Source organism: Enhydra lutris, unplaced genomic scaffold (genome assembly GCF_002288905.1).
Source record: "Enhydra lutris kenyoni isolate GAN:26980312 unplaced genomic scaffold, ASM228890v2 scaffoldscaffold13, whole genome shotgun sequence".
Classification (NCBI taxonomy): domain Eukaryota; kingdom Metazoa; phylum Chordata; class Mammalia; order Carnivora; family Mustelidae; genus Enhydra; species Enhydra lutris.
In genome coordinates, this window is record NW_019154097.1 from 49,012,714 (window position 1) to 49,040,162 (window position 27,449).

The window sequence follows — 27,449 nt, forward strand, 5'->3', positions numbered from 1 at the left end:
GCTCTCCCAGAAATAGAATCTTGGTTTACAGCTCGCAGGGATCACCTGATGAGCACTAGTTAGGTAATCTACCTAACAGACCCCTACCATCTCCTACAGGAAAGTCGACTTGCAATAGTTAATTTTTTTTTTTTTTTTTTTGGTCTAGTGTAACTTCCTTGTTCTTGCTTCTCCTGCCGGTACAAGTCTTCCATTTAGTACAGCTTCTCTGAGCTACTTTGTATCTTTTAGATCAGATGCTGCCCAATTCATGAAGTTGAATAGAGCCAATAAGATCTTCAAAATTTCCTCAGTAATTTTTTTAAAAAAAGGTTTTATTTATTTGACAGAGAGAGAGAGAGAGAGAGAGAGATCTATCACAAGTAGGCAGAGAGGCAGGCAGAGGGGAAGGGGGAAGCAGGCTCACTGCTGAGCAGAGAACCTGATGTGGGGCTCGATCCCAGGAGCCTGAGATCATGACCTGAGCTGAAGACAGAGGCTTAACCCACTGAGCCACTCAGGCGCCCCTGAATTATTATTATTTTTTTAATGCATCGCTACCATTATCATTTCCACTGTTGACTAGCGCCTGCCTTATGTTGGACATGACTCTAGGCACTTAAAACACTAGGGATTGTTGTTTATCTTTAAAACAGTAACTCTCATTATCCTCTGGCATTTGATTGACACTGAGGATGTAGAAGTAAAGTCAAGAGGGCAGAAAATGTAGTTCAGGAGTCCCAGGCACAGAGCCTGGGCCCAAGAAGACAGAAGAAAGTTGAAAATCATGTTCAATTGGAATTCTAGCAGTTACTTTCTTTTTTCTAACAGAGGCACAAACCAAGTGTAGCTTCTGAGCTGAATAATGACATCGTTGCAAAGCAAAGAAGGTGAGTCAAGAGTAAAGGAGGTTCACGTTTTGTACGTTTCTCTCAGTTTTCCCTTTTTCCTCTGTCTTTGGTCGTCTCAATGCCCTTCCCACCAAAGGGAAGCTCAGTCCATATATGGTTTGCATGCACTTTGTTAAAGTTACTACTTTTCTAGAAACTTTGAGTGAAATGTATGTGACTTAGAAGCAGTCCAGCTCAGGAAATGTAGGAGCTCATAGGGAGACAAAAGACATTTTAATATCTAGAACACAAATTTGAATGTGGTAAATGCCACCAGAGGGGCACGAAGTGTTGTGGAAACTCAGAGGAGAAAGATATTACTTATACCTGGGAGGATCAGTATAATTTTCGCTGTAGTAGTTTGTTTTCTTTTTCTCCCAATTTTTCTAATCTCCCATAAAATTCTGTTTTAAGTTAAAATGAGCAAATTTTTAAAATTTCCGTTTGAATAACTCATCTTCTTGCATGTGCATATTTGTCACCTTCGAACTACTCAGTAGTTCCTAAACTTGGCATCAGAATAATCTAGACGGCCTTGTAAAACAACAGATTCCTATGCCTCATTCCCAGCTATTTCATCTGAATCTCAGGGGGTGGGGTGGGGTGGGAGAGGAGAGGCCTGGTAATCTGATTATGTTAAAAGCTCTCCGGATAATTAGGACATGCCCAGTCAATGGGCAGTGCAAACACTTTCTGTGTTAGACTCTATATTTCATAAATCCCATTGGATAACCAAATTTCTTTCAGCATGTGGGAAGGGGCCAAAGAAAACCTTTGCCCCACCTGCACCAAAATTGCATAGCCTGATGTGCTATAGCCCTAAACCACCCAAAGAGGACACTGTGAGGATCAGTTCCCCAAAGGCCAGGTTAGAGAAGAAGGAAGCGAAAGCAACCACAGAAAATGGTCCAAGCAGTGGCCAGGAGAATAAAGGAAAACCTCAAGACAAGCAAGTAAAGAAGAAAGAAAAGGTATCAGTCTCATTGATGGGCTCTAGTGGGACAGTTTCGCCTAGATATCCAGACTAGACAATCTTTTATGTAGGGGAACTTGCAGTTTCTTATTCCTTTCTTGGGGCTTCTATTTTCTTCTCAAAGAGGTAGAATAAAAAATCTTGATGAAAGCCTTTAGCTTGAAATAATGGTAGGGGTTGAGATGGGATGGAGGTAAGAGTAAAAGTGGTCAGAGACTTTACAAACTTTTCCTTTTCTTTGACTCCTTTATTCCCAGGAAATCTGAGGTAGAGTTTATAGAATCCTTAGGGACATTGAGTTCATGCTTGCAACCTTGCAAACTTACTGCCTCATGTAAAAGAGTCTTCCCTGACTTGTCAGGGAGGAAACCTGGGGAAAGATGTGTGGGTTTCCTCCTCTGCCCTTGTCTCTGCAGGAAAGATCAAGTCTCACCAGTGCAGAATTTGAGGAGATTGTCCAGATTGTGCTACGGAAGTCCCTCGAGGAGTGCTTGGGTATGGCTTACAGTAAGGGAAGAATTTCAGTTAGACAAACTATTATCTGAGGGGTAGAGTAAGTTGACAGCTTTTCTCCTTCCCTCCAGTTTCCTAAGTAAGGAAATACTAGCTGGGCGTTGAGATATTTTTAAATAGTTCATCTTCTATCAACAGGACTATAGCTAAACCACCTTAGACAGGAGGTGTAGGCTCTTAGAAAAGTGAGCTACCTTGACTTCAGAATATAAATACAGTCTCAGATTTTTTTTTTAAATGTAACTTAAATTCCTTTTTACATGTTTACAATCTACTTAGAAAAGATAATTTGTATTTCTCAGATTGGAAGAACTTAGTTTCCATCTACTCTTGTATATTTCTGTTTCCAATACTGTTTTAACATATGCTCAGGGATTCGACTTTTTGGAATAAAGAACTCTGTAGTAGGCCCTGAGCACTTCACCATATGACCTGAGGAGAAGGGGGAAGGGGAATAGTCTGACATTTTTAGCTATTCTTAGATGTACTTCTTTTTTTTTTTTTTTTAAGAGTTTATTTATTTATTTGACACAGAGAGAGATCACAAGTAGGCAGAGAGGCAGGCGGTGGGGTGGGGGGAGGGCGGGGGGCGGGAAGCAGGCTCCCTGCTGAGCAGAAAGCCTGATGCAGGACTCGATCCCAGGAGCCTGAGATCATGACCCGAGCTGAAGGCAGAGGCTTAACCCACTGAGCCACCCAGACACCCCAGATGTACTTCTATTCTTAGACAAAATTTCAGGAACAAATGATATAAAACACAATATGTAAAATTTCTGGTCTGTACACAAAATAAAATTGACATTACCTGGCTATCCCTGGAAAGGCTTGCCGAAAGATACAGATTTGTAGTTTTTTCCCGAGAATTTAAAGACTTAAAGTTCATGATATGACAAAACTCCAATGGTGGAGTCTTCCAGACAACAGTGGAAGACATTTTAGTGGAAGGCTGCTGTTTGGAAATAACGGAGTCAGTATTTTCTTAATTGCTTCTCTGCTTATAGTATTTTGTTTTGGGAGAGATGGGATCTAGCCTTGATTTTACAGAGACTTCCTGTGCCCAGCCCTTAAGATGCACCCAGTTAGACAAGGAACCAGGAATTGCTTCTTCTACTGATAATGATAATGCTGATGGGTAAGTTTATCCCAGTGAGGCAAGTCACTCACAGGGTGCACTTAGCATTGGTACATGGTTATCTGTCTGTCTAGCCATTCTCGTATCTCTATGGATTTCTCTCAGCTCAGAAAAGATACCTGTTTGAACTGGGAAAAATAGGCAACTAGATGGGTAACATGACCTCAGGAGGCCTTAGAGAGCCTGGGATTCTTCTATCATCCTGACTTTTACCCTTGGGTTCTTTTCAAAAGGAGGGTATGAAAAATTCCTCCTTTTTTGCCTTTTCATTAAAGAAAAAAAATATTATTTTCAGAGAGAGGGTAATGGTACCTCATATTCTAGAGATTTCAGCCACTAAGGAAGCTGGAGTAAGCTCTGTGATAAAGACTTCTAAGCCAGGCCAGCCAGATCCTGCCCCCTCTGAGAAGAAATTCAACAGACCTTCCCTAAGCAAAGGAAAGAAGGGAGCCCGTAAGTATAGTCAGATGTACTTTGACATCTGGCTCAAGAACCTATGGCATGGAATTAGGGAATGGGATGGTGGGCAGGCAGAGAATCTTCAGCCCAGGACTTGAAACTATTAGGCTATGATTCTTTTTCATTATTTCACTGCCCCTTACTATCTACAGAGATTCTCTTCATCTCCCTCCCCTACAATGTTTTGTTTTGTCTTCCCAGAAGATGACAAAATGGAAAAGGTCCAAAGTACATACAAGCAGAGACAGAAGGACCAACTGAAAAAAACAGTTCAAGATGATTCTCAGACCAGGAACCAACAAAAAGGAGAAGGCAGTGGTTTTGGTGAGCTCAGCATGATTTGGAAAACGTACCTGGGCTTGAAAAATCGAAGATAGAGATGGAGAGAGGCAAGGATTAGGTTGCTGGAGGAAATTCTGCAAAGACTGTAATTTATCTCTCATAGCTACTTGTCAGGGATATCCGCTGTGGAAGAGAAAGATTTCATTAATTCAGTTATTCAGCCGCATAATCCGTAGTTGTTGGGTGCTTACTATATACCAGGAATTTTAGGAGGTGTTGAATGAACTCAGAAGAAATTGTTCTATGCCTGTTAAAGGGGAACAGGCTTGTGAGGAAGGCAAACAAGAAAGCTGCAAGTTGGGAGTAGATCTGGAAAAGTTTCCATGAAAAGATACTGTTTGAGCCGTATGTCAGAATTACAATTTAGTCAGGTGAACTGAGGTGGGGTTGGGAGTCAAAGTGATATTTATTGGCAGAGTTATGGAGGAGAGCTAATGGTTGTAGCTTTTGGGTGTGTGTGTGTGTGTGTGGAGTAGTAGGTTGTAGGGGGAGATAAGGCTAGAGGCATGTAAGGGCCAGATCATAAAGGGCTTTACATATCAGGCTAAGGAATTTGAATTTTATTTTAAAGGTAAAGAGGAACCACTGGCATTAAATAGGAAAACTTGGCAAGATTTAGTATTTTAGAAAGCTCACCCTGCCACACAACTAGACCCACAGAAACAGTGATCCAAGTGAGGAAGATAGACAGTAGCAGTGAAGAGGAAGAGACAAAGTTGGGATTTTTAGGAGGAAAGATCAGTATGATGTGGTTGTCAATTAGGTCTAAGAGGTGAGGAAGAGAGAGGCCTTCAGGATGATCCTGTTTTCTGACCTGAGTGGCTGAAAGAACCATCATTTGAAACGGAGGCTATAGAAGAAAGAGCACATTTCAGATGGTGAATTCAGCTTTGGACAAGTTAGGGGGGTCTGTGATGAGCTTTAGCATCCGAGAAAGAGGTCTGGGCCGGGAATACAGGTTTGGGAATCTGGGTGAAATTTTCTAAGATGAAGACATGGAGTGCAAAGAGAAAAGCGATGGGTATAAACCCCATAATTTTTAGGTGGAACATAATGTTTGGGCTTGAGCAGAGAATGAGCTGCACGGGGAGAAAACGAAGAACTAAGAGAAAACTTTTGGAGGTGGAAGGAGGTCTAGGAGAGTATGACATCACAGATGCCAGGGGAGGAGAGAATTTCAAGAAAAAAGGAGTGTTTATCCTTGTCCAGTGCTGCTACAGAGACATGAAAGAGGACAAAGATTTGAAAATGCTCAATGATGTTATAATTAGGACGTTACTAGGGTCTTGACTAGACCACCCATATGGGTTGGTAAGGGTGAATTGCCAGTTTAGTTGGTTGAAGAGTAAGTACTTTTTCAATTAGTTTAGATGTGAAAACCAGGATGAAGAAAATGGTAAATAGAAGGGAGTAGATAGAATCGAGGGAAGGTTTTTCTTTCTTTTTCTTTTTTTAATTTTCTTTTAAAAGAAAGAGACTTGACCTGTGTGTCCTTAGCATATGTATATGCTGAAGGAAAATTGTTTATGAAGAAGGAGAGGTTAGGGTGACTGGGTGGCTCAGTGGGTTAAGCATCCCAACTCTTGATTTTAGCTCAGGTCTTGATCTCAGGGTTGTGAGTTGAAGCCCTGTGTTGGGCTCTACTCTGGGCATGGAGCCTACTTAAAAAAAAAAAAAAAAAAAGAAAAAGGAGAGATTGAAGGGAATGAGAAGAGAGACACAGGTCTTATTCTTAGAAAGGACACTTTAGCCTTTGAGATTAGAAGGAAGGAAGATAAGCATGGATACAGATTTATTTATTCTTTTAACCATAGTTATTAATGCCTTATGTTCTATTCCAGGCAGCGTGCCAGGTATTAGAAATACAGTGGTGAACAAATTAGGAAATCCTTTCTTTCATAAAACTCATGGTTTTAGTGTATTAGGTAATAAAGAACTATAAGTTATAACCATGGTAATTTGGGGAAATTTTATTTTATTACTAGTATTTTCTTAAAATTTTATTTATTTACTTATTTGACAGAGAGATAGAGAGCACAAGTACGCAGAGCAGCAGGCAGAGGGAGAGGGAGAAGCAGGCTCTCCACTGAGCAGGGAGCCCGATGTGGAGCTCAATCTCATGACCCTGGGATCACGACCTGAGCTGAAGGCAGCCACTTAACTGACTGAGCCACCCAGGCGCCCCTATTAATTTGTTTTTAAAAGATTTTATTTATTTGACAGACAAAGACAGAGAGAGAGGGAACACAAGCAGGAGGAGTGGGAGAGGGAGAAGCAGGCTTCCTGCTGAGCAGGGAGCCCCATGCGGGGCTCCATCTCAGGACCCTGGGATCATGACCTGAGCCGAAGACAGATAACAACTGAGCCACCCAGGCACCCCAATTTTGGGAAATTTTAGAATGAGAAATAAAAGAGATCAAATGATATGTTAGTATGTTTAAATTTTTGAAAATAAATACAGTTAACAATTGGAGAAAACAGGCTTGCATCAAAAACAGACTTGTACATACTTGAAAGAAAACTCTGAAAAAGAAAAAAAAAAAAAAACTCTAGGCATCACACAGGATAGTCCAAGGCAATAAACTGCTCTTGTTATAATGACATGGTAACATAAGGAGTGGAGGTGTAAGTCTCATTTGGGCAGTTGGGTGGTCTGGGTGGTGGTGGTCCATCTCCCTCACCTCTTGCTATTAGGGAAGGATTGGATTTTCTCCCGGGAAATGGAAAGTCCACTCCTTTTAGGCAGTGTTCATTGAGTTGAATTGTGATTGTCATGAATGTGTAAGCCTCTGGCTATAAACGGACTGCTCTTCCTGTTTCTGCCAGTTGCCAGGGACAGGCGAGTCCTCCTGGAAAGAGAAAGGGCAGTATCTGATAAATACAGTCCATTTGTGTGAAGTGAGGGAAAAGAATGGAGTGTCATCGCAGGAAACAAGGGAGACCTAATCAAGATTGGGCCAGTCAGGGAATGCAGCTGTAAGTAGATGGCCGTTGAGCTAAAATCTGGAGGAGGAGCAGGAGTAGGAGAAAAAGTTTAGGGAGAGTACAGTTTGGTATAATCCAGGCATTAAAAGGATCGTGATTGGAGTTCAGAGAGCAAGGGGAAGCGAGGCAGGAAAGTGAATCTGGATGAATGTACAAAGTGAAGATTTTACCCTCCATGCAGTGGGAAGCCACGGACGAGTCCTCCCCAGGGGAGTGATGTCATCAAATTAATGTTTTAAAAGACTCCCTTTGGTGATTAATTGGAGAATGAAGTATGTGGGGACAAGAGTAGACGAGTGAGTCCTAGGATTAGATACTTCGGTGGCTTGGATGAGGATGATGAAAGTGGAAACAAAAGTGGATGGTTTTACGATATGTTTTAGAGGTAAACTTGTCAGAACTTGGTAATGAATTGGATATTGTGTGAGAGAGAGGCGAGAGTATGTTAAAGATGATTGGTTTCTGGCTTGAGCGGTTACGTGAGAGAAGGTGGGGAAAAGTGGAGGAAGAACACATTTATGGGATAAGATCGAGCATTTGGGTTTGGGCCTGTTAGGTTTGAGATCTTTGTGAGACGTCCAAATGGTGATGTCGAAGAGCGAGGTGGCTATGGGAATCTGGAGCTCAGAACAAAAGCCGGAAGTGTTATACATCTGTGTATGGTCAGGTGTGGAGAAGGGTCTCAAACCTGTAGGAATGGGTGAGCTTGTCTTAGGAGAAAGTGTAGCATAGGAGTGAAGGCCCATGACTGGGCTTTGGAACCCCAACATTTGGAGACTGAATGGGGAAGGAGGAGGGAGCTGCCAGAAAGGGGGTGAAGGCAAAATGGAAGGAGGAGGGATCACAGAACCTAAGGAAACGGGTGTCCACTGAAATGCTCTTAGGGTATCTGTGAGTCTGTATTATCATAGAGCTGTGTTGTGAGCCTCAGCCTTCTGGAGCACATCATCCTCTCTTCAAAATTGTTTGAAAGGAAACTTGAAAGAACTATGTATTGTTGTCATTGGAAATTTTATCCCAAGCCACACAAATACCTAATTCTACATCATTAGGATGACTTTTCCCCAATTCATTTGCTCATGAGTATTCATTATTTTCACACCAACCATTTATTTTATTGATCTCTGTTTATTTTTATGGTCCCTGGCCTCTTCTCCCCTTCTTTTTTCTAGTCTTGCTAGGTCTCCTCTGTAAACATAAAAAAACTATTATTGGTAGCTCATTTTGTTTTGTTTTGTTTTGGCTTTTTTGGATGGTATTGTTCTGTTTTTATGTATACAGAGTTTCCAGATTGTATATTATCATATCAAAGACACAAGATGCCAGCACATAGTGACCAGAAGAAAACCCTGGTAGGAAGCCAGTACAGAAGGTTCCAGCATACCTGGGCCAGCTGGGCCAGTGCAGAGTCCTGACACCTTGTCCATCAGCCCAGAGGCAGGGCTGGCTTGATGGGCACCTTCACAGGAGGTCTGTGCCTGAGCCAGGTCCACAGGGGCTTTCTGTGAATTGCCCAGCGGTATTCGCCTCTAACTCCGAATCATAGTCTTTCTGTCTCAGTCCTTGTCCAACTCTCTCTGGTTGCTGAGGCAGAAGGTAAAGATCTGTTTGGGCTGCATGTTCTCACCATCATGGGATGGGGGTGGTGGCAGCCATGGGCTGCCCAGGAGTTCAGCATGGAAGAAGGGAGGCCCCAAGAGACCTGCTGCCTGTCACTCACTGCAGGCCTCGCCTACCAGCAGCCGTGGAGGCATGGGTCTCAGAGGCCCACAGTGGCTATTGTGGTGCCATACACACATGTGTGTTCCAGGCTCTACAGCTATCTTTTCAGACTAATGTATCATTCCCAACCAGTACTTTTTTCTTCAAAATAAAAGAATTCAGAATGTGATACATAGTATGAGCTACTTTGAAAAGACTGAAATGTAAGTCAGCTGCTTCTCTGAGGGCTGATGGAGGGCATCCCTTATGCTCAGACATGGAAGGTAAAACTTGACAGCGGGCAAGTGAACTTACTGGAGAAACTTATTGGTTGATATTATTAATTGTGATGGTATGGTGTAGACCCATGTGCCTGGTTATGTGACATTTCTCTAGCAATGCTCAGTTGAATGAATGTAGGCACAGAAAAGGTAGAATGTGTTCACTCAGGGTTGTGTTTGGCCAGCTGGGTGGGAAGAAGGACAGAGGGCAAGGGAGTTGAAGATGCCTACAAGAGAACCTTAGGACTCAAACCTGAGTAAGTATAGTGAAGAAAGGAGGTCGCTACTAGATTGGGTAGAAATTAGGGGCCAGTGGATTGATGATCTAGATAAAATGAAAGTTCCTTAGCAGTCTTTGAGCAAGTGAGGCAGAAGGATGGGGCATTTTTATCAGGGAGGGATGCTTGGATAAGTGGTTCCGGGGTGTGTGAGGTCACTACGGATGACCGAGGGGGGCAAGCAGGAGGGGAGTGCATCGTGGAATTGAAGTGCATTACTGAGGTGGCCTGGAGGAAAAGGTCAAGGAACTCAGAGAATGGGGTGCTTCTTCGAGGTACCCCTGTGAGAACAGTGGTCATCTGGAATGAGGGCAGGAGGTGGAGAGGAGGAGAAGGCTAAACCACATGCCAGCATCTTTTCAAGGGGGATGAGAGGGCAGTGTAATCCCATGGCTTGGATCTCAAGGAAGGAAGGGTTTTTATAGGAAGGAGGATAGTAATGGTCTGGAAGTGGTGATGAGTAAGGATGATGCTGACCCCACTTTCTGGCCTGGGGTGTGAGAGAGGGAACAGACTCCACTTTGAGGGCTGTGGGTGGGCGGGTTGGGTAGGGGCATTGTCATTAGTGTATCACCAGGATTTGAAAAGGAGATGGATGTTCAGAGAAGTTGAAGATATGTGGACTTTTTGTTGCTCTTGTCTAGAATTCCACAGAACAGAGTGGAGGAATTTAGGATGGAGAGAGGAGAGCCTTTGAGGGGCATTGAGTCAATTTAGTAGATGTTGGGATAAAGAAAGCTGGGGATAAGGGTTTGGAAGTTAACGGATGAAAGGAATGCTTGGCCTCTGAGCAAGGCCTGAAGTAAATAGTTGGTTGAGTTGGTAGGCTTATCTCTGTGTTTTGGAAGGGGTTAAACTCATGGCAGTTGGTGCCAAAGACTACAACTTGGTGATTTGGTGACGGATAAATCAGCTGGGATTCACATTAGGAACTCTGGATGTTGTACACAAAAGAGATGCTGGTTAGCCCTTCAAAAGAACTTTCCAGTAGTGACAGGCCAGCGGAGAATGAGGCACTAGCCAGAAAGATGTTGGCCAGACTTTTCAAGAACTGTCGATACAGAAAACGCTGCTTTTCTCCTTGGGGGAAGGAGAGATTAATAGTTTGGCACAGGAGAAAGATAGATGTGTGAGAATTTTGCTCTGCTACCAATTCAGAATGATCTTTGGCAAGTCGATTATCTTCTCTGAGCTTAGTTTTCCCACTTACAAATCTAGGATTAGGCTAGTTGATTCCTAAGGCCACGTGATTTTGAAGGAGATACATTGATTTTAGTTGGACTGAAGAAGGAAGGGCATATCTTTGTTTCATTTCAGTGTTTTTTTTTTTTTTTTTCCTCCTCGCAGGTCAATGTCTTGTCTGGGTCCAGTGTTCCTTCCCAAACTGTGAGAAGTGGAGGCGGCTTTGTGGGAACATTGACCCCTCAGTGCTTCCAGATAATTGGTCCTGTGACCAGAATACAGGTAGAAAGGACTGGAGATTTTTTTCTTCTTTTTAGTTTTTAATGTTTCTCTGTGTGTATCCCTTAGATTAAAGATGTCATAGATGTAGTTATAATTCCAGGGGTCTCTGTAGTGTTTGGGAGAGAGGAAGGGATCATCCTGTCATATCAAGATGAATCTGGCATAATGGGCTAGAAGCAGACACCCTGTAGAGTTATGTTGTGGGAATGGACTGGGATCTAAATGTAGATTCCAAGTGAATTCTCCATTCTTCAGTACTAGTCTGACCCGGTTGGTCTTGATTAGATTGTTGGTATTGGGTTGGTGGATAAGAAGGAATATGGGGCATATGGGGGGGGAAGCAGGTGAGAGAGAATGTTAAACCACTAGAATGTTTGAAACTACTTGGAAGAGATTATGATGATCTAGCCCAGCCCAATTATTCTTACAGATGAGATAACAGAGTCTCAGAGAAATGACTGTCATGATGTTATGTAGATGGAAGCAGGGTCAGATAATATGGGATATAGGCAGGAGTTTGGAATCTCTGTAAAGTACAAGGAGGCAACACTCCTCATCTAGCTGTAGTTGCCTTTCCTCCAGGGGTCTTTGTTCTTCCTCCATGCCTGTCTCCCACCATGCCCGTCTCCCAGATGCCCTTTTGATTCCCACCTGCTGCATATTCTTGTCCTCTCTCCTGCCCATCCAGATTTTTCCCTGATGGGGTTCTTTCCTTCCCTTCATTCCTTCTCTCTTTTGCCAGACTCGAGGTATAATCGCTGTGACATCCCGGAGGAGTCCTGGACAGGGCGTGAGAGTGATGTGGCCTATGCCTCCTACATCCCAGGATCCATCATCTGGGCCAAGCAATATGGTTACCCCTGGTAGGGCACAATGGCATAGTCAGAGAACCCTTCATGAACTTGGAAGTGGTAGATTCAAGCAGAGAGGGAAGGAAATGGAGAGCACTTTTAACGCAGATGATACCTGCCTTAGAAAGAACATGGGATGAAGGAAGAGAGAAAGTACCAAGTCCTGGTGGGTTTGAAAGAATGCATTTTCTAGAGGTTTCACAGTGGAGGTGGTATCTCTCTGGAAAAAAAGTCTACCAATTCTACCCTGAGTGGGTAGAAAAAGGAAGGTGGCTTTAAGTCATTGTTTAAACATTGAGATATGACAGGTATATAAAGTAGAGAGAATAAAGAAGGGTAGGATAGTTTCTTCTTTAGAGATGTCCCTAATCAGAAGATTTTTTTCTCAGGGTTGGTGGAAGGCCTATTCTTACTAGGAAGAATTTGAGCTTCTTTGTACACTGATAGAGGTCACTTTAGTCATTTCGTAGACTATTCAGGGAGATCCACAAGGGGGTGATGTCCACCTTTGAGATCCTTTTTTCTTTCTTTCTTCCTTTCTTCCTTCCTTCCTTCCTTCCTTCCTTCCTTCCTTCCTTCCTTCTTTCCTTCCTTCCCTTCTTTCTTTCTTTCTTTTTTTTTTTTTGGCAAAATCTATTTCCCCTTTCTGTACATATGTATTGTTGAGTTTGTGTTGTGTTCTTCTAAACCCTTCCTCTTCTGTCCCTAAACCTGAGTGTCTTCTCCAGGTGGCCAGGCATGGTAGAATCTGATCCTGACCTGGGGGAATATTTTCTTTTTGCTTCTCATCTTGATTCCCTGCCGGTGAGTTTTCCTGGCTCAGGCCAGAGTAATGAGCAAATCCGTCCTAACTGGTGTACAGAGTTAGACATAGCCAGCAGACATCAGCAGGAATAGACACTTACCTAGAGTGACAAAAACAGAAATAACTACCCACATATAGAAATAAATTTGTATCTGGGGCACCTGGGTGGCTCAGTGGGTTAAGCCTCTGCCTTCGGCTCGGGTCATGATCTCAGGATCTCAGGGTCTCTGCTCAGCAGGGAGCCTGCTTCCCCCTCTCTCTCTGCCTGCCTCTCTGCCTACTTGTGATCTCTCTCTGTCAAATAGATAAATAAAATCTTAAAAAAAAAAGAAATAAACTTGTATCTGATTAAATATTTAACCATTAGGGTGCCTGGTGGGCTCAGTTGTTAAGCGTCTGCCTTATGGCTCAGGTCATGATCCCAGGGTCCTGGGATGGAGCCCCGCATCAGGCTCCCTGCTCAGTGGGGAGCCTGCTTCTCCCTCACCTACTCCCCCTGCTTGTGTTCCCTCTCTCGCTGTGTCTCTCTCTGTCAAATAAATAAAAATCTTTATAAAAAAATAAATATTTAACCATTACTAGGACATTTATGGTTCTGATAAATGTGCTTTGGTTAGGATTTCTGAGGTCAGGCTGGAAGCAGCAGGCTGAGGTGGACTAGTTGGGTCAGGTTTATGGCATCAGAGGAGGACCACTACCTCCTTCCTTTTATGAATCCTCAGTTCTTCTACTACCTTTTCTGGCTAGAGGCCCAAAGCAAGGAGAAGGACTAGAGGCCATAAGAAAACCATTTTTTTTTTTTTTAATTTCAGTCTAAATACCACGTGACATTTTTTGGAGAAACAGTCTCTCGTGCCTGGATCCCAGTCAACATGCTGAAGAACTTCCAGGAGCTGTCCCTGGAGCTAGCCGGAATGGTAAAGCAACCCTTGGGGGTAACACAGGGAACCTGAAAACTGGATCTGTCCTTTATTTAACCTGATTTTCTCCCAGGGGAAGCTGTGTTGGGAGACAGTCCCACGTCTGATCAAGTGTGCAAGGGTCAAGTTGTTCATGAGGGACTCTTCTTTCTACCAGGGTTGCAACAGGATAATGATTTTTCTTAGTCTCCTTCCTTGCCTGCAGGCAGGGAGTCTCCCTGAAGAGGGCAGTTTTCTACAGTGTAGTCCAGTCAGGTGTGGCGGAAATGAGAGCACATATCAACTCAGGGTTTCTCAGCCTTGGTACCATTGACATTTGGGGCCTGATAATTTTTTGTTGTGGAGGCCTGTCTTATATATTTTAGCATGTTTAACAGCATCCCTGGGCTCTTCTGGCATCTAGCCAAGGGATGCTCCTGCCCCTGGCCTCAGTTGTGACCACCAAAAAACATTGTCTCTAGACATCACCAAATATCTTCTGGGAGGCAAAACCCTCCCCTGGTTGAGAACCAATGAATGAACTAAATAATGTTTCCTGCCTACAAGCTCTTTGGTTTCAACCAGCCTTAGAAATGAGCAGAGGTCCGGCAGCTCTGGGGGCTTTCAAAAATCAGGCAGTATTAAACCAAGCATCTGGATTTGAAGAAGTTTGTGAGAAGCTTAACAGTGGAATCACTTGAGCTCCTTTAATCTTGCCTCTCCAAATGTACATGGGATTTACTGTGGAGAGGACACCAAAATATTGGTTGACTGTATTGCTAGCAGTTGATAACAGGTTTGTTATGGGGAAATAAAGGGAGATTATGTCTCTAAGCTCAAAATATTAAGAATAGGAGTATCGTATCAATACCAGGAACTGGAAATAAACGTGTTTAAAGATCCTGTCTGGTGAGTAGCAGTATGTTGGAGTCAATTCTTTAATACTCATCATTGACTTTAATCTTCTTCTATTTCAGAAAAAGTGCAGGAACAAGGACTGCAACCAGAAGCTGGGAGCAGCCCTGTCGATGGCTCAAGAGGCAGAACAGATCAGTATTCAGGTGGGAGAACGTTCAGACCACACACCTGCTCCACTTTGGGACTTGGGACACAAAGCAAACCATATACTCTGTACTACAGAAAAGTGGCTTGTCTTTCCCCATCATCCAGTCTTAGTCTTAGAATTAGTCTTTGCTTCCCAGGTCAGATTCCCTTGACTCCTTAAATCACTTATTCTTTCCCCTACCCTTGGACAAATAGAATCTTCTCTCATCCCACAGAGAGACATTTTGTAGTAGGAGGCATCCTACCTCCCTATTTAACTTTAGATCTGATGAATGTGTCTTAACCTCTCTTTTAAAAATGCAGGGTCAATGTTCATCCTCAAATTCTTCCTTTGGGGGGTATGGTGGAGAATGACAGACTGGATTATTTTAAAAAGTGGAAAAAAGAGGTTATATTAATATAGCATATAACTATATAATATAAAAATGGAAAGATAATATTATAATATATTATAATAGTCGATCGTCACAGAAATTGAGATAAATAGAACACAAAATTTCAGGTAAAAATGGTATAGAATATGAATATAAAGTCCATAACTAAAGTCTTAAAGGCAGAGGGCAAAAATTATCCCCGGGAGATAGTGGTTGATGCTTTTGTTTCTTGGTTCCCTCAGGAACGGGTTAATTTGTTTGGTTTCCGGAGCCGATATAATGGATCTGACAGTAGTGGGGAAGGAAAAGGTAGGATCAGTAGGAGGATGAGGACTAGAGAGGGAGGTGAGGAGAGGACATAGAGAGGGAGGTCCTTCATGAGGGCAGCAACTGAACCTTTATTTTGTATCCAATGCCATCCACCTAGTTCTGGATTCTCTAATAGGAGGCTGTCCATGAATGCCATTGACCGAGTGTCCAGGGTGGATGGATGGATAGAGGGATGGGGGAAGAGAGGAATGGAGGGAAAAAGAGGGTGGGGAGGGAGGGTGCATGTTGAAGAGTGACGGGACTTTGGAAAAGGTGGAGCCGTGATACTCCAGGGCCATGTTTTATGGAGAAAAGACCACTGGGACATGAAAGGCAGAGTTAGAAGACTGCTTCTCTGGGATTAGCACTTTTAACTCATCATCTAGTTTATTGGATCAATTCTTTAGCCTTTCCTTCCTATTCCTGTTCTAGACTTAAGGCTCTCTGGGACTAGCAGCCCAGATTCCTGCCTGGAGAAAGAAGAGGAAGATTCAGAGTTGGAGGCAGAGGAGTTGGAGGAGGAGGAAGAGAAAAAAGTAAGATTGATCTTGGGGATGGCTTTTAGGAGATTCCTGTAAGACATCTGGTTGGCACGGGTTTCTATTTAGTAGGGAACCATCCTGTGCCTGCCTTAGGGTGGCGCTCACTAGCTGGTCTTATCTCTTAGGGGTCTTCAGGGAAGGAGACTCTCCTCTTTCCTCAGTTATTCTCTCTAATATCTCACATTTCCAGGAACTTATTTCTTATCATCTCAGATCTTTTTTTAAAAATATTTATTTATTTATTTGACACAGAGAGAGAGATCACAGGTAGGCAGAGAGAGAAGGGGAAGCAGGCTCCCCGCTGAGCAGAGAGCCCTCTGCAGGGCTCGATCCCAGGACCCTGAGACCATGACCTGAGCCGAAGGCAGAGGCCAAACCCTTTGAGCCACTGAGGCGCCCCATCATCTCAGATCTTAATGTAGTGGTTTGGTTCTTCCTGGAGCCATTTCAGAGAATAGCAGTTTGCCTCTCTTCACTCTCTGTCCTCCCTTGTGTGGACCCTTAATCTTAAGTGGCTTAATATTCATTCACTTGCCTCCTTATGCTTTTTTTTTAAACATATGAAATATAGATTTAAAAAATTTTTTAAAAAGATTTCTTTATTTGAGAGAAAGAGAGACTGTGTGTGTGTGTGGGACAGAGGGACAGAAAGAGAGGGAGAGAGAATCCCAAGCAGACCCCGTGCGGAGTGGGAGCCCAATGCAGGGCTTGATCTCATGACCCTGAGATCGTGACCTGAGCCAAAACCAAGAGTTGGATGCTTTAACTGACTGAGCCACCCAGGCACCCGAGCCTGAAATACAGATTTTTAAAAAGTACTTAAAAAGACTTTTTTATTTTTTTAAAAAAATATTTTATTTATTTATTTGACAGAGAGAGATCACAAGTAGGCAGAGAGGCAGGCAGAGAGAGAGGAGGAAGCAGGCTCTCCACTGAGCAGAGAGCCAGATGCGGGGCCTGATCCCAGGACCCTGGGATCATGACCTGAGCTGAAGGCAGAGGCTCAACCCACTGAGCCACCGAGGCGCCCCTTAAAAAGATTTTTTTAAAGGGTGGTTTTAGGTTCCCAGCAAAATTGAGAGAAAAGTACAGGGAGTTCCCATATGCCTCCTGCCTGTACACATGCATAGCCTTTCCCATTATCAACACTCCCAGCAGAGTGGTGTGTCTGTTTATTGATGAACCTACACTGGCACATTGTAATCACCCAAAGTCCATTGTTTACATTAGAGTTCAATCTTGCAGTTGTTATATTCTGTGGATTTGGACAAATATAGACAATATGTGTACATCACTGTAGCATCATACAGAATATTTTCACAGCCCTAAAAATCCTGTGTGCTCTACCTATTCACCCCTCTCCCTGCAACCCCTGACAATACCTGATCTTTTTATTGTCTCAGTAGTTTTGCCCTCTCAAGAACGTCATACAGCTGGAATCATACATGTATATCCTTTTCAGACTGGTTTCTGAGAAATATTCATTTAAGTTTCCTTTGTGTCTTTTCATGGTTGGATAGCTTGTATCTTTTTTTTTTCCTCTGAATTTTTCCATTTTCTGGATGTACCATGTTTATTTATCCATTCACTTACTGAAAGACATCTTTGTTGCTTCCAAATTTGGACAATTATGAATAAAGCTGCTATGGACAGCTGCATACAGGTTTTTGTGAGAACATAAGTTTTCAGCTCCTTTGGGTAAATACCAAGGAGCTTGATTGCTTGGATTGTATGGTAAGAGGATGCTTAGTTTTGTAAGAGAACAGACTGTCTTCCAAAGTGGCTATATCATTTTGCGTTCCTATCAGCACTGAATGAGATTTTTTTTTTTATTTGACTGAGAGAGAGATGAGAAGTAGGCAGAGAGGCAGGCAGAGAGAGAGGGGGGACGCAGGCTCCCCGCTGAGTAGAGAGCCCAATGTGGGGCTTGATACCAGGACCCTGAGATCATGACCTGAGTGGAAGGCAGTGGCTCAACCTACTGAGCCACCCAGGCGCCCCTGAATGAGATTTTTTGTTGTTTTACATCCTTGCTAGTATTTGGTGTTATCAGTCTTCCAGATGTTAGCCATTCTAATAGGTATGCAGTGGTATTTCATTGTTGTTTTAATTAATTTATTTATTTTTAAAGATTTTATTTATTTATTTGACAGAGAGAAAGATCACAAGTAGGCAGAGAGGCAGGCAGAGAGAGAGGGGGAAACAGGCTCCCTGCTGAGCAGAGAGCCTGATGTGGGGCTCTATACCAGGACCCTGGGATCATGACCTGAGCTGGAGGCAGAGGCTTTAACCCACTGAGCCACCCAGGCGCCCCTCATTGTTGTTTTAATTTGCATTTCCCTGATGACATGATCTGGAGCATCTTTTCATAATCCCAGTGGCCATATGTATATCTTCTTTGGTGATGTGCCCACTAAAGTGTTTGGTCCATTTATTTAATTGGGTTATTTTCTTTATTGTTGAGTTTTATGAGTTGTTTGTGTTTAGATAAGAGTCCTCAATCAAATGTGTCTTTCACCAATATTTTCTCCCTGTCGGTGGCTGGTTTTCTCATTCTCTTGACATTATCTTTTGCAGAACAGACGTTTTTAATTTTAATGAGGTTAGTCTATTAATTGTTTCTTTCTTGGATCATGCCTTTGGTGTTGTATATAAAAAGTCATTGCCATACCCAAGGTTATCTACCTTTTCTCCTATGTTATTTTCCAGGAGTTTTATAATTTTACATTAGATCTATAATACATTTTGAGTAAATTTTTGTGAAGGGTGTAAGGCTTATGTCTAGGTTCATTTTTTTGCATGTGGATGTCCGGTGTTTCAAGTGTATTTGTTGAAAAGACTGTCATTGCCTTTGCTCTCTTGTCAAAGATCAGCTGACTGTTTTTATGTGGGTCTATTTTGGGGCCCTCTATTCTGTCCCATTGACCCTTTTTTTTTTTTTTGCCAATTCTACATTGTCTTGATTACTGTCACTTTATAATAAGTCTTAAAGTTGGCTAGGGTCAGTCCTCCGGCTTTGTCCTTCTTCAATATTGTGTTGGCTATTCTGGGTCTTTTGTCTTTCCATATAACTGTAGAATCAGTTGTTGATACCTACAAAATAACTTGCTAGGATTTTGTTTGGAATTGCATTGACTCTATCAGGCTGGGAAACATTAACTGTTGACAATAATGAAGTTTTCCTATCCACAAACATGGAATTCTATTTAATTCTTTGATTTTATTAATGAGAATTTTTGTAATTTTACTCATATAGATCTTGCACATATTTTGTTAAAATTATACCTAAGTATTTAAATTTTTTGGTGCTACTATAAGTGGTATTGTGTTTTTAATGTCAAATTCCACTTGTTCATTGCTGGTATATAAGAAAGTGATAGACTTTTATATATGAACATGCAGTCTACTATTAACATTTGTTAGTTCTGGAGTTTTTGTTGATTCTCTTGGATTTTCCTATTTGGTGATTATGTTATCTGCAAACAAAGACAGTTTTACAGTTGATCCTTGAACAGGTTTGAACTATGTGGGTCCACTTATAGGTGGATTTTCCCCCCATAAATATAGTGCAGTATTGTAAATACATTGTCTCTTCCTTATGATTTGAATATTTTCTTTTCTCCACCTTTATTGTGAGAATACGGCGTATAATACATATAATGTACAAAATACATGTGAATCATCTGTGTTATTGGTAAGGCTTCCAGTCAAGAGTAGGCTATTAGTAGTTAAGTTTTGGGGGAGTCAAAAGTTATGTACAAATTTTCCACTGTTTGAGGGGTCAGTACCCCTAACCCCTGCCTTGTTTAAGGGTCAACTGTATTTCTTCCCAATATCTATATCTTTTATTTCTTTTTGTCTAACTACATTACTTAGAACTTCCAATATGATGTTGAAAAGGATTGGTGAGAGGGAACATCCTTCCTTTGTTCCTGATCTTAGGGGGAAGTCTTCTAGTTTCTCAGCATTAAGTATGATATTAGTTTTAGGTTTTTTTTTTTAAAGATTTTTATTTATTTATTTGACAGAGAGAGAGAGAGAGAGTGAAAGAGATCACAAGTAGGCAGAGAGGCAGGCAGAGAGAAAGGGGGAAGCAGACTCCCTGCTGAGCAGAGAGCCTTATAGGGGGCTTGATCCCAGGACCCCGAGACCATGACCCTAGCCGAAGGCACAGGCTCAACCCACTGAGCCACCCAGGCTCCCCCAGTTTTAGTTTTTTTGTAGATGTTCTTTGTCAAGTTGAGGAAGTTACCCTCTCTTGTTTACTGAGAGTTTCGATCATGAATGGGTGTTGGATTTTGTCAAACACTTTTTCTATATCTATTGTTATTATGATCATGTGATTTTTCTTATTTAGCCCACTAATGTGATGGATTACATTCATTGATTTTCAAATGTCAGACAAGTCTTGCATGCATTGAATAAATCCCATTTGTTCACGGTATATACTTCTGTTTGTACATTGTTGGATTTAATTTAGTAATATTTTGTTGAGGATTTTTGTATCTCTTTTCATAAGATACATTGGTCCGTGGTTTTCTTGTAATGTCTTTGTCTGGTTTTGGTATTCAGGTAATGGTGGCCTCATAGAATTAGGAAGTATTGTCTGCTTCTTTTCTCTGAAAGAGGTTATGGAGAATAGGCATAATTTCTTCCCTAAATGTTTGGTGGAATTCACCAGTGAACCCATAAGTCTGGTGCTTTCTGTTTTGGAAGGTTGACTACTAGTTACTGATTCAATTTTGTTAATAGATATAAACCTATTCAGATTGTCTGTTTCTTTTTGTGTGAATTTAGACAGATTATATCTTTTAAGGAATTGGTCCATTTCCTCCTGGTTATCAAATTTGTTTGCATAGAATTATTTGTAGTATTCCTTTATTATCCTTTTAATGTTCATGGACTCTGTAGTATATTTTCCAATATTAGTAATTTGTTTCCTCTCTCTCTTTTTCTTAGTTTGACTAGAGGCTTATCAGTTCTTTTTTTTTTAAAAGATTTTATTCATTCACTTGACAGAGAGAGATCACAAGTAGACGGAGAGGCAGGCAGAGAGAGAGAGAGAGAGAGGAGGAAGCAGTCTTCCCGCTGAGCAGAGAGCCCGACGCGGGACTCGATCCCAGGACCCTGAGATCACGACCCGAGCCGAAGGCAGCGGCTTAACCTACTGAGCCACCCAGGCGCCCCTGAGGCTTCTCAGTTTTATTGATCTTTTTAAAGAATCAGCTTTTTTGTTTCATTGATTTTCTCTATGAATTTCCTGTTCTCATAACCTCATCAATTTCTGCTCCAATTCTTATTCTTTTCTCCAGCTCACTTTGGATTTAACTTACTCTTCTTTTTCTAGTTCCCAAGGCTGAAACTTAGACTACTGATTTTAGGTCTTTCTTCTTTTCTAATGTATGTGTCCAGTGCTAAATTTTCCTTTAAGTACTGCTTTTGTTGTGTCCCACAAATTTTAATAAATTGTTTTCTTTTTCATTTAGTTTATATTTTAAATTTCATTTAGTTCAGTATTTTAAAATTTCTCTTGTGATTTCTTCTTTGACCCATGTGTTACTTAGAAGTGTGTTTTTTAGGGGCACCTGGGTGGCTCAGTGGGTTAAGCCTCTGCCTTCGGCTCAGGTCAAGATCTCAGGGTCCTGGGATCGAGCCCCACATTGGGCTCTCTGTACGGCAGGGAGACTGCTTCCCCGTCTCTCTCTGCCTGCTGCTCTGCTTACTTGTGATCTCTCTCTCTCTGTGTCAAATAAATAAAATCTTAAAAAAAAAAGTGTGTTTTTAAATCTTTATTATTTGGGGACTTTTTAGTTATCTTTCTGTTACTGATTTCTAGTTTAACTCTGTTGTGGTTTGGGAGCAAACACTGTATGATTTCTATTCTTTTAAGTATGTTAAATTTTGTTTAAGTTTTGTTTTATGGCTCAGAATGCGATCAGTCTTGGTGAATGCTCCATGTGAGCTTGAGAAGAATATGTATTCTGCTGTTGTTGAATATAACAAAGTAATTTGTAGATGTTACTTATATCCAGTTGATCGGTACTGTTGTTGAGTTCAACTGTATCCTTCCTGATATTCTACCTGTGTCCATTTTTGTTTTCCATTCTTTTCCAGACAAGTGTTTGGGTTTTTTTTAAAGATTTTATTTTTTAACTAATCTCTACACACAATGTGGGTCTTGAACTTACAATCCCCAAGATCAGGAGTCTCATGCTCTACCAGCTGAGCCAAGCAGACACCCCCCAAATGGTTTTTTGTCTTGTTTTGTTTTTAGAGAGAGAGAGGGAGAGACAGTGTGTGTGCAAGTGGTGGGGAAGGGCAGAGGGAGAGGGAGAAAGAGAATCTTAAGCAGGGTACATGCTCAGGGTGGCCCCTGACTCAGGGCTTGATCTCATGACCTTGAGATCATGACCTGAGCCAAAACATAAGAGTTGGATGCTTAACCGACTGGGCCACCCAGGTGCCCCTCCCCACCCCCCAAGTGGCTTTAACTTAGCATTTTATATGATTCCATTTTCTCCCCTTCCTTAGCATATCAGGTAAGGTATTGTTTTTCTTTGGCTTCTTCCAAGGCTTTTATTTTTTCCTTTTTTTAAAAGTTATTAAATTCCAGTTAGTTAACATACAGTGTAATATTAGTTTCAGGTGTACAATCTAGTGATTCAGCACTTCATACATCATCAGTGCTCATCACAACAAGTATACTCCTTAAACCGCAGGGCTTTTTCTTTATCTTTGATCTTCTATAGTTTGAAAATAACACACCTGTATGGGGCTGTTTGGCATTTATCCTCTTGGTGTTCTCCAAGCTTCCTGAATCTGTGGTTTGGTGTGTGACATTAATTTGATAAACTTCTCAGTAATTATTGCCTTTAGTATTTCTTGGGTTTCTTTCTTTTTTCCTTCTCCTTCTGGTATCCCCATTGTACATACATTACACATTTTACAGTTGTCCCACAATTCTTGGATATGATGTTCTTTTTTTTTTTTCTTTTCAGTCTTTGTTTTCTTTGCTTTTCAGCTTTGAAGGTTTCTGTTGAGATAACCTCAAGCTCAGGAATTCAGTCTACTAATAAGCCCACCAAAGGCATTTTCTTTATTTCTATTAGAGTGTTTTTGATCTCTAGCACTTCCTTCCTATTCTTTCTTAGGATTTTTATCCTTCTGCTTACATCACCCATCTGTTCTTGCATGCTACTTCATCCATTAGAGCCCTTTACATTTTAATCATCTTTGATTTCATTCCAATCTGATAATTCCATGCCATGTCCTGTTTTGATATTTGTTCTGTCTGTTCAAATTGTGGGTTTTTTAAAAGATTTTATTTATTTACTTGACAGAGAGAGAGATCGCAAGTAGGCAGAGCAGCAGGCAGAGAGTGAGGGAGAAGCAGGCTCCCCACTGAGCAGAGAGCCTGATGCGGGGCTCAATCCCAGGACCCTGAGATTATGACCTGAGGCAAAGGCAGAAGCTTAACCCACTGAGCCACCCAGGCAGGCCCCCCCCCTTTTTTTTTTTGCCTTTTGGTACGCCTTGTAGTTTTTTATTGATTGCCAGACACAATATACCAGGTAAAAGAAATGGTTGTAAATATGCCTTTATTTATTTATTTTTAGATTTATTTATTTATTTTGGCAGGGGAAGAGGAGAAGAGCACCAGTGAGGGTAGGGGCAGGGGGAGAGAGAATCTTAAGCAGACTTTCTGCTGAATGTGAAGCCTCAGTCGGGCTTGATCCCACAACCCTGAGATCATGACCCAAGCTGAAATCAAGTGTCAGACGCCCAACAAACTGAGCTACCCAGGTATCCCTAAATATGCCTTTAGTAGTGTGATGGTAAGGTCAGGGGAGGGGATGTATTCTGTGGTCCTACTACTATGTCTCATGTCTTTTTTCTTTTTTAAAACATTTTACTTATTTAAGTAATCTCTACACTCAATGTGGGGCTTGAACTCACAACCCTGAGATCAAGAGTTGTATCCACTTCTAACTGAACCAGCCAGGCAAACCTAGATCTCATGTCTTTAAATGAACCCATGCTCTGGACTGTGAACTTCGTGGTGTTTCTTAGTGTTTTCCCCCCTATTAGGTGGGACAGGATGGCTAGAGTGGCAGGGGTTAAATATTTCTCTTCCCCCGGACAGTCAGTTTCTGATAATATCTTGGTAGATTAGGCTATGGTTAACTAATTTCTCCTGAGAAAAGGCCTGTTTCAGAAGAATAGAGTGCTCGCCTATATTTCAAAATGTTGCCTTTGCTCTTCCTTCTGCCGGAAGCATGAAGGGATTTCTCTCTGATATTTTCTGTGAGAGCATGGTCAGACTCCTGGAGGTCAAACCCACAAAGGTCTGGAAGCCGCTGTAAGACTGGGCAACACTGGTGTTTTTAACTCCCATACTTGTCTGCACTGAACAATTTATTTAGTACTGTTGAGGTTTTCCTGCCCTGGAATTGGTTCTTGTGGGAAGTGCTGGTTCTTCTGCTTCTGAGTCTGTGCCCTGGTAAGGTATGACTTCCTACATTTGCCTCTCTGTCTCTTTAGTCTTGAGGACAGCGGTTTGGTGGCCCTGTGTCCTCCCTCCCCCCCCCCTTTTTTTTTTAAAGATTTTAATTCTTTATTTGTCAGAGAGATCACAAGTAGGCAGAGAGGCAGACTGGGGGAAGCAGGCTCCCTGCTGAGCAAAGAGCCTGATGCGGGGCTCGATCCCAGGACCCTGAGATGATGACCTGAGCCAAAGACAGAGGCTTAACCCAGGCACCCCGTTCTCTCTTTGATCAAAATAAAAAGAGTTGTTGATTTTTCAGTCTGTTCAGTTTTTTTACTTGTTGTTAGAGTGATGACTTCTAAACCTCTTACACGTAGAACTGGAAACTGGAAGTCCTGAAAGAGGGTTTTTTTTTTAACTTTCTTTTTTAATTATTTTTTTGTTGAGGCAAAATTGGCCTATAACACTGTATAGGTTTCAGGGGTACAACATTATAATTTGAAATCTATATCTACTATGAAGTGATCAGCACTTAAAGAGTCTAGTCATTGATTTGATTTTTAATAGTTTTTTTTCATCATGTTCATGGTCTAACTTTATTTCTTTCTCTATAAAGCTTTGTACTGATCAATACCAAATAGAATGGAAAGGAGAACAGTTTTATCTTTGTTGTCGTTGATTTAAACAGGATCAAGCTACAGAACTCAATTTGACTCCCCTAACCACTCATCATTTCCGTAGCATCCCAGTCTATTAAAAACACTAATTATATGACTTCATTTATATTTTCTTATTTTCCTCTCCCATTCTTAGGACCCAACTTTGCCCAGTCCCAAGCCAGCCAAAATTCAGACCAAAAAACCCAAGGCAAGAGGTAAGCAAGCCAGCTGGGAACAGGTACGTGGTACCACTGAGGCAGAGCAGAAGCAGACAGTGGGAGGGGTCTGCAGGTCACCGGATCTTACTGGCTGTCTCAGCTCTAAAATCTGCAAAAATGGTCAAGAATCCTACTAGTATCATCAGGGAAGCTGTAGCCTCCTTGCTTCTCTGTTCTGATTATAAAATCTTAGGTTAAAGGTGGAATGGATGTCTTAATTTCTTAGCCAGGCGGGATGACTTCCTGGAGGAAGGAGGCTATGAGGAAAAACATAAGGTGAAGAAGGTCCAGGACCAAAAAAGAAGGGGGGCAGTTGGAGAGAGAGAGAGAGAAATATTTGGGGAAAAGGAGGGAACCGAGAGAACGCCCTTGATTGAGAATGAGCAGAGGACGCAGGCAGAGACTAACTGAGGGGAGTCTATGGACCCTTGCTGAGCTGTCATTTGGAGGGAAATAAACAAATATCCTTCATGGTTGGGGTGGGGTGATGCAGGCCTAGCAAATGGACGAGATGGGACCCTGCAAAAGAAGACGATGAAGAGATCTCTGGGAAATGAATCTGCAGCTCCTCCTGTATCCGTAATAGGAAGGAAAGAAGGGCATGGGAAACCGGAGCCTGACCAGCCAGGTAAGGCTCAGGGCCTGGGCAGAACTATGGGAGATGAGGTTCAAGTCTGTGTCTCCCCTCCCTCGATCATTTCTTAACTTTATAGTTCCTCACTACTTTTAAAAAGAACAAAAATTAGGGGCGCCTGGGTGACTCAGAAGTTAAGCATCTGCCTTCGGCTCAGGTCATGATCTGCAGGTCCTGGCGGGGGGGCGGGGTGATCTTCAGCTCAGCGGGGTGTCTGCTTCTCCCTCTCCCTCCTTGTGCTCTCTCTGTCTGTCTTTCTCTCTCTCTCAAAGGAATAAAATCTTAAAAAAAAAAATTAAGCATCTCAGATTGGAGAGTGTAGCACACCCTGTAGAAACATAATGGTTATTGATGGATTTGATCTAAGGACAGGACAATGGTGAGGAGGGGGGACCTGACATTTGTTGTGTATTGCTGTGAGCTGGCTAGGTAGATACTCCTTGCTGGTTCCCTTTAATTCTTTCAATATCTCCATGGCTGGACAGTTGCTATTTTAGAGATAAGGGGACTAAGGCCCCAAAGGGTTTAAAATTTGCTCAAGACTCATGACTAGCATATGTCTGGATCCATTACTTGAATCCAGGTCTTTCTAACACCAAAGCCCATTTTCTTTCTGTTGAGAACAGGCCTCTTTCCCAGAGACCTTTATGGAAATAGGAATTTAGGAGTTTGACTTGTGAAATCTCACAATGGCCTAATAGGACTCTCAGTTTCATCACTTTTTCATCCAGGCCCTAAGAAAAAATTTAAAGCTCCTCAAAGCAAAGCCTCAGTAACCAGCTTGTCTGAGGACGAAGAAGCTAGAATGGTACCAAAGGACCTGACCCCACCAGCTCATCATGGGGCCTGTCCCGTGGTGGGGAAGGAAGGCTGGAAGTGTCCTCAGGAGGCTGGAGGTGTCCCCCCTGACGATGACGCCCCCAGTGACCTGGACCTGGAGCAGTTCCTGGAAGATGTTGGGATAGAGCCAGAGCGGCTGGAGGAGCCGTGGTGTGGAGATGACGCTGGGGACTTCACCTTGGCCACCTTCGAGGAATAGCTGTGTGCACCGGGTCCCTGCTGCTCTCTCACCCCCTGCCCTGCTCGCAGCAGGGAGAACCCCTCAGAGGGTCCCTGAGAAGCTGCCAAGTGTGGGGCTTGGTCACCGGCTACAGGTCAACTGGCTGAAGTCCTAGCTGTGCAGTTCCCGTGTTAATAAAAGAGGTTACCGCTCTCCACAGCTGGTCTCTAACCCCGTGCTTCCCTTCGGCTTCCCTCCCTCCCCTCCGCTCCCTGGGGCACGTCCCTGTGTCTGTGGGAGGCTGGCACAGTCTGAGGGATCTGGGAGGGCCGGGACGCCTGAGTCCTGGGAGAAGGCCGTCGTTGGGGAGGGCAGGTCTGGGTTCAGACCCCTGCTCAGCCACTTACTAGGCGTGTGGCCTGGAGAAAAGCGCTAACCCCTGTGGTCCTGTTCAGGGCTCGGGTGAGCGCATCCAGTCTGGGCTCAGCTTGTTGGAGGCACCTAAATGAGGTGGTGCACTTGGCACGTGCGTGTTCGTTCTGATCAGAGGGGAAGGGGAAGGGGTAGAGGAGGGCCAGACCCTGGCTTCTGGGCTGACTGCCAGCGTCGGG

At 42.6% G+C, this 27,449-nt stretch overlaps 1 protein-coding gene across 1 annotated transcript; it reads left to right on the top strand.

The window, feature by feature from the left end:
• The first annotated feature begins 1,672 nt into the window (after positions 1–1,672).
• Positions 1,673–26,658, top strand: LOC111145842 (zinc finger CW-type and PWWP domain containing 1). Its single transcript, XM_022501109.1, has 13 exons — positions 1,673–1,840; positions 2,259–2,337; positions 3,373–3,487; positions 3,789–3,940; positions 4,148–4,270; positions 10,881–10,997; positions 11,740–11,860; positions 12,577–12,652; positions 13,466–13,570; positions 14,530–14,613; positions 15,234–15,300; positions 15,733–15,836; positions 26,570–26,658. Exons 1-13 carry the CDS (start codon positions 1,676–1,678, stop codon positions 26,612–26,614), a joined length of 1,353 nt encoding a protein of 450 aa, XP_022356817.1. The 5' UTR covers positions 1,673–1,675; the 3' UTR covers positions 26,615–26,658.
• Positions 26,659–27,449: the final 791 nt, after the last annotated feature.

What these genes read in the sequence shown, in the direction of transcription:
- LOC111145842 (XM_022501109.1), top strand. Translation starts at nt 1,676, where the DNA reads ATGTGCTATAGCCCTAAACCACCCAAAGAGGACACTGTGAGGATCAGT. An exon ending in CAAAGGAAAGAAGGGAGCCC is followed by an intron (nt 3,941 to 4,147) that starts GTAAGTATAGTC and finishes TTGTCTTCCCAG; the next exon opens with AAGATGACAAAATGGAAAAG. An exon ending in AGGAGAAGGCAGTGGTTTTG is followed by an intron (nt 4,271 to 10,880) that starts GTGAGCTCAGCA and finishes TCCTCCTCGCAG; the next exon opens with GTCAATGTCTTGTCTGGGTC.